The following is a 6,999-nucleotide window of genomic DNA, read 5'->3' on the forward strand; positions in this document are numbered from 1 at the left end:
TATTATAATTATTATTCTCCAAGAATGTAAATCTTTCACGAAACTGGGGAGGAGGTGAGAGTGGGTATTCCTTATTACCCCAAGAAGTTCTGATTCTTTTTTTGTTTCATGGAACCTTATGGCATTCTGTTAAAGTCTATCTTTCTGAATGCTTTTACAGGCACAAAATGAACCACAAAGGAATTCTATCATGAAAAAGAATTTTTTTAAAAAGGTCACCTAAGAGGGCAGGTGAAGACCCCTTGCCCTGAGGGAAAACGGCAAATGGGATGAGGGAGATGGGTCACCAACCAGCCAAGAGGCGGGACATTACTGCCTTGGACCGTCCCCACCCTTTGGATTGGCCCAGCCCGACTCCCCGGGGGCAGGCGGTCTGGGGGGCAGGGGGTCGCTGACTTTACCCGTTAGGTTCCTCAGCACCGTCCCATGGGCCCAGAGACTCAGGACTTGCTGCACCGACAGGTTGATCATGGAATTATCTGCCCCCTCCGCCTTCATCTTCCCCGGGGGGCGCCCGCCGCTCTCTCCGCGGCTCCGGGGCGGCGGGGGCTGCGAGGCTCGGGGATCAGCGGCTGGGGGTCGGCTCCTCCAGGCCGCCACCGCCTCCGGGGTCGGGGCCGGGACCGGGGACGGGGGCGGGGCGCCGCGGGGGCCGCTGCTGCTGCTGCCGGGGCGGCTACTGCTGCTGCTACTGCTGCGGAGGGGCCGCCGGGGGGGGCTGCTCAGCGCGTCTCCAAGGCAGCCCCCTCCCCGCCGGGGAGACATTGAGGACAGCGGGCGGGCCGGGGGAGGAAAGGGGCCCCCGAGCGCAGGCCCTGGAGGACCGGGGAGAGGCCAAGAGGCCGCCGCTCCTCTTCAGAGGCAGCGCCGCACCGCGGGGCCCTGCGGAACGAGGAGGAGGCCGAACTCGGACCGGGAAGCTCGGGGTGACAGGCAGCAAGCAGGTGCGGTGGCCGCCAGGATCCCGCTCATCGCCGTGGTAGCTAGAAGACGACGTGGAGGAGGAGGCTAGAAGAGGAGGAGGAGGTAAAGGAGAAGGTGGACCCGGTGGCCGCGGCGGCGGCGGCGGCACCTGCCACCCGCCCTGCCCGCCCGCCGGCCCTTGACACTCGAGGAACCGCCCCCTCCACCCGGGGCCGGCGACAGCCCCCTGCCGCCCCCCCTCTTGCACGCGCGCGCACCTGCGCGCCCGCGCGTAAGGATTTCTAGCGCCGCCAACCCCGCCTTACTCAAGCTGTTGCGCATGCTCATTCAGTTCTCACCCACGGCTCGCTCGCCTCTTTTCTCTTAAGCGAGCGCCACAGAGCGTGTGTGGAGGTAGGTGGGATAGGGGAGGGGGCTGGGGCCGACGTCATCAGCGCCACCGGCTCGATCTCAGTCCTGATTGGGAATTGAAAGCAAACTCCGCCTCCCCGCACCACACACAGACACACACACCCTGAGCCTTTGACACTTATCCCTCCTACTTCGGAGGAAGCAGGTGGTGGGGGGTGGAAATGGACGCTGAGTGGAAAAGGAGTGGGAAGCTAGAGCTGAGATTTTGGGGTGAGCGAATTCCCATTTTGAAGAAGCCTCTTCAGTCCAGAGCCTCTTGAAAATGTATTAGGGTTTCAGTTCCATTGCCCAAAAAGTGATGTTTTTAAAGATTTTCCCATAACGTTCTTTAGGGAGAGGGGAGGAGGGAGGGAAATGCAGACAATCTGAGCAGTGGAGGATTTTTTTCCACCCCGCTGTTTGTGGGAGGGTGAGGTGTCAGTGCATGTTTCATAGGAATCCTTACCTGAAAGGAGTATATTTTTATACTAAAGGAGCAGCAGAAACGTTTATCCAAGACCTTTTTTCCTTAACCCGGAAAATTGAATTTGAAGATCTTGTTTCGTTTTACATATGAAGTGTAAGATTTTGAGTTACGGAAAAGCCTTAGATGTGTAGTCAGAGGATCTAGATGCAAACTGTACTCCTGTGACCCAGCAAGTCTGCGGGCCACAGTTTCCTCATCAGTGAAGAGAAAAGGTTATATGACTTCTGAGGTGTTTCTCTACCCTTAAATCCTATGATTCTCAGCTGATTTGGTAATGTAATGGAAAGTAAAGAAAAAACTAGCATGGACAGCCCCCCCCCCATTTGCCAACATCCCTGGGGTGCTATTCGTGCCTGTGGCTGCCTAACCTGCCCACTTGGCTGCCCATTAGGATCTGCTGGGCATTAGGATCCTAATGGGCGGGATCTTCTGGTAGACATGATCCTCTCCTGCTTGTCTTGGTATCAGAGTGCCGCAGACTGCCCTGCCATCTCTGCCTGGTTCCAAACCTGGACCATGGCATGCATGCCTCTCAACAATAGCAAAGTCTCTTGTTCATTACCTCCCAACAGATTCTCACTATATCCTCTGCTGCTATATCTCTTCCTCTAGTCCCATAGAAAGCATAATTTGCTCTTCCTAGCCCCTGTCCTCTTCCAACCTACATTTACATTGCATCCTTTGGACTATGTTTTGCTACATAGAAAAAAATCCCAAGATTTGGAGCCAGAACACATTTATTAGTTTGATGAAATTACTTTTATCACTCTTGCTTTATTTTCTTCATTTCTAATTTTTTTTTTTCAAATTAAAGTAAGTTTTACTAATATGCACACTTCTGGAGTTTTTGTTCATTTTACAAGGGAATTACAAAGTCTTAAGCAATAGTAACAGAGAATAGAATACCTTTAAGAATAGTTTGACAAACCCGCCCCCAATTTGGCTACTGCTAAGAATGGTCTCTTCTTATTTTCTCCCATACAACTTTCAGGTCAAGCTAGAATCACTTAATTATTAGGAAGGTCAGGTTAGTGTTCCAGGATTAATTTTTCATAACTGGAATAAGAAGGTAAATCATAAGGACAGAATGGAGTGCCAGTCGCACATGTATACTACATAATATGCTGATATATAAAAATGCACTTTTGTAGCTCAGTGTACCTGGGGCTAGGTCCAAGGTACCACACACCATACACACAAGGAAGCACTGGTAAGATTTATTTTAAATAGTCATTAACAATTTCAAACAATAATTAAAACACAATGATTCAACAGAAAACCTGGAATTTTCTAATTTTCTAACAATGTTCAATTATGTACATGACCTCAGTTTCCCTGCTTCCCTACCAAACAAAGCAAACTAATCAAATGGAGTAAAATTTCAAAAATACTTACTTGCAAGCATAACATATGCTTTTCTACAAAGGGCTTTTAGCATATTCTTATTTTACATGAGACAACTCAAAAAAGTATAAAGCATTTTTTTATATATTTAACTTTTTTTTTCTTCCTAGTAGTATCACTGACCAAATATATTTTTTTGTCCCATTTTTAAAAACCATTTCCAGTGATTCCTTTTTCTTTCAGGATGGACATTACATTTTGTCATGTGTCTAGCATAAGTGACCAGCATTTTAAATATGTACATTAATATTATTTGCTATAGTTTTCCAAAGATACATGAGTATATAATATATTTGAGAATTTGCTTACAAGTAATTATCATTGCTTTTGAAGCAAGAGGCTTCTACTCTTACCAATGTAACAGTCTGATGAATTCAAGTATCAATTGCAAGTGATGAAATTCTGTCTTCTCACTTCAATTCTGCAGTGAAATCTGCATATATTCCATTGCCATGTCTTCAGTGCAAGATGGGAAACAATTGCTTGCATCAAATTTCATAGAAAAGGAAAACAGTCAGCTAGATGATCTGATTTTTTTTTAGAAAATTAAAAAAAAATTACTATTTTATTACTTTCTTTTTGATGAGGCTTTTAAAATCCCCTTTATGTTGTCAGGAATCATGAATCTGAGATAACTAAATACAACTTGAATTCCAAAAAAAATTAATTTCTACATCTGTCACATTATGGGTTGGACTACATGACATTCTAAAGTCACTTCCATTTCTAAATCTAGGATCCTAGAACTCTTTCATTCATGTTCCATCCTTGCTGGTATTCATGGAAATCTAATTTTCTCCTGAAGGGAATTCATCATTTTGACACCCTAACCAAGGCAACATGAAGAAGAGGAAAAGAACAGCAGTTATTTATTAAGTACCAGCTCTGTGCCAGGCAGTATGTTAAGAGCTTTACAATATGATCTCATTTGATCATGACAAAGGAGCAAAAGTACTCCCTCTAGCTACAGAGTAACCGAATTCAAATCACACCCCTGATGCTATTTCAGACTGTATCCAAATGGATTGAACTAGGTTGTCTCTGAGGTTCCTTTCAGCTCCAGTTCTATGCTCCTGTGCTTATTCTCTCAGTTCCCCAAAACATAGACTAAGAGAAAGAATCTGCATACTCCTTCATCCCTCTTCCTTCTGATCAAACATTCCTTCTCACAATCATTCAGAAATTACCTCTCTTTCTTCCTACAAGTTTCTTGCATCTTGCCTAGATGTTTCTGGGTTATTATCTTTATCCCAGCCCCTGGCCTCTTAGTTCACCCCCCTACACACACACACACACACACACACACACACACACACACACACACACACAAAATCACATAAACAAATTATACTTTCATTTCCCCCACCACTACTACATCGAAATTTGCCTTACAGGTGACCCTTGCAACATTCTTTGATTCTCAAAAGAGTAATTAGATATTACCCTAGTGCCCAACAGGTAGGAATCCTAATGATATAATGTATTTTCATTTGTAGGTCTTTCTCAATTTGATTTTTTACTTTTAATTGTCATGCTCTAACTACTGGATCATAGAAACTATGATTTTATTCACTATTATGCTTTCTCATAGGGGCATGGAAGTTAAAGAAAGAGGGTATCTCAGAAATACCTGTCTAAATTTACAGATTTAGATGTCTAAAATTACAGATGAAGAAACTAAGGACAGAGCAGATGAAGTGACTTACCCAAGATAGCAGTATTTGAATTTTATATGTGTTTATGTAACTTTTTTGGCTTACATTTAACATTGAACATCAGATATCCCTGAACATCAGATATCCTCTTAGACATTAGCCCATAATCAAGTGTATTGAACATTACATTTATACACATCAATCACACTTCCACACTTCACTCTGTTGATCAAAATAGATGTTAGGGAAGTGAAGAAACCCAAATTGTATCAATGGAACAAAATGCCACAATATCTTTGTTACAAAACAGCAGTTTAAGCAACCATATCTCTTATGAACTGATAACTTAAAACTTGGAGTGGCTATGCCCTAAAAAAAGAATGATTGGAAATAATTCTATGTGGGGTTGCTTGATGATCTAACCTCAAAGAAATTAAATTTAGTAACATTAGATCTGGAGTCTGCAGAGATGAGTTCAAATGTCAGTTCTGCTATTTACTCTGGGACTCAGTTTCCCTCATTTGTACAATAAGCTAATTAGATCAGATGAACTTTAAGTTCCCTCCCATCTCTAAAATCTCATGTGATCAAACTGAAATGTTTGCAAAGGGATCTTAGAGATCATTTAGTCTTAATTCCCTCATTTTACAAAAGAAGGAACCAGAATCCTATACATGTGAAATAAATGACTTGTGGGTTCATTCAAATAATTGCAAAACAAGGACCTGAGACTCTGTTAATTCAACTCCTATTGCAGAGCTTTCTACCATATCACACTGCCTTTCATTGTCCTATTACCATCTTCTTCAGATCTTGGGGGGAAAGGAAAAGAGACTAGAAAGCCAGCTCACCCTGGCTGATTGTTATGAGTCTTGTACAAATCTATGTTCAGCAGACAATTCTCAGACGAAGAAATTGAAATTATTTATAGACATATGAAAATATGCTCCAAATCATTATTAATCAGAGAAATGAAAATTAAGACAACTCTGAGATACCACTACACACCTCTTAGATTGGCTAGAGTGACAGGGAAAGATAATGGGGAATGTTGGAGGGGATGTGGGAAAACAGGGACACTGATACATTGTTGGTGGAATTGTGAGCCATTCTGGAGAGCAATTTGGAACTATGCTCAAAAAGTTATCAAACTGTGCATACCCTTTGATCCAGCAGTGTTTCTACTGGGCTTATACCCCAAAGAGATACTAAAGAAGGGAAAGGGACCTGTATGTGCCGAAATGTTTGTGGCAGCCCTGTTTGTAGTGGCTAGAAGCTGGAAAATGAATGGATTCCCATCAATTGGAGAATGGTTGAGTAAATTGTGGTATATGTATGTTTTGGAATATTATTGTTCTGTAAGGAATGACCAGCAGGATGAATACAGAGAGGACTGGCAAGACTTAGATGAACTGATGCTAAGTGAAATGAGCAGAACCAGGAGATCATTATATACCTCAACAATGATACTGTTTGAGGATGTATTCTGATGGAAGTGGATCTCTTCGATAAAGAGAGCTAATTCAGTTTCAATTGATCAAGGTTGGACAGAAGCAGCTACACCCAAAGAAAGAACACTGGGAAATGAATATAAACTGCTTGCATTTTTGTTTTTCTTCCCAGGTTATTTATACCTTCTGAATCCAGTTTTCCCTGTGCAACAAGAAAACTGTTCAGTTCTGCACACATATATTGTATCTAGGATATACTGTAACCTATTCAACATGTAAAGGACTGCTTGCTATCTGGGGGAGGAGGTGGAGGGAGGGAGGGGAAAAATTGGAACAGAAGTGAATGCAAGGGATAATGCTGTAAAAAAAAAAATTACCCTGGTAGGGGTTCTATCAATAAAAAGGTATTTTAAAAAATCTATGTTCAGTGTATCTATTTGGATTTTGGTCTCAACTTGTGATTACTGATTTGGAAATTTTTGAGAAATTCCTTTCACCTCCAACCTCCTCACCTTCTCCCCTTCATAGATGGATACTTCCTCTAATTGATAATCTTTAAAAGACTTTCCTATATCAGTCAATGGTCAAATTCTTTGCTTGGGTATTTACCTAGGTTCTAATAGCTAAAATTTGTCAGAGAGAGAAAAAAATCTTCCTACCTCCAAAACAAGCCTTTTACAATTACTCC

General features: G+C 42.7%; 1 protein-coding gene across 1 annotated transcript in view; it reads right to left on the reverse strand.

Moving 5' to 3' along the window:
• TMEM170B (transmembrane protein 170B) overlaps positions 1 to 3,098 on the reverse strand; it is a 42,665-nt gene extending 39,567 nt beyond the window's left edge. The window contains exon 1 of the mRNA XM_051970686.1: positions 402 to 3,098. Within this exon, the coding sequence (XP_051826646.1) occupies positions 402 to 765 (364 nt within the window). The 5' untranslated portion in view covers positions 766 to 3,098. The remainder of the gene's footprint in view (positions 1 to 401) is intronic.
• Between the last annotated feature and the right edge of the window lie 3,901 nt (positions 3,099 to 6,999).

The sequence above is a fragment of the Antechinus flavipes genome, chromosome 1 (genome assembly GCF_016432865.1).
Source record: "Antechinus flavipes isolate AdamAnt ecotype Samford, QLD, Australia chromosome 1, AdamAnt_v2, whole genome shotgun sequence".
Taxonomy (NCBI): Eukaryota; Metazoa; Chordata; class Mammalia; order Dasyuromorphia; family Dasyuridae; genus Antechinus; species Antechinus flavipes.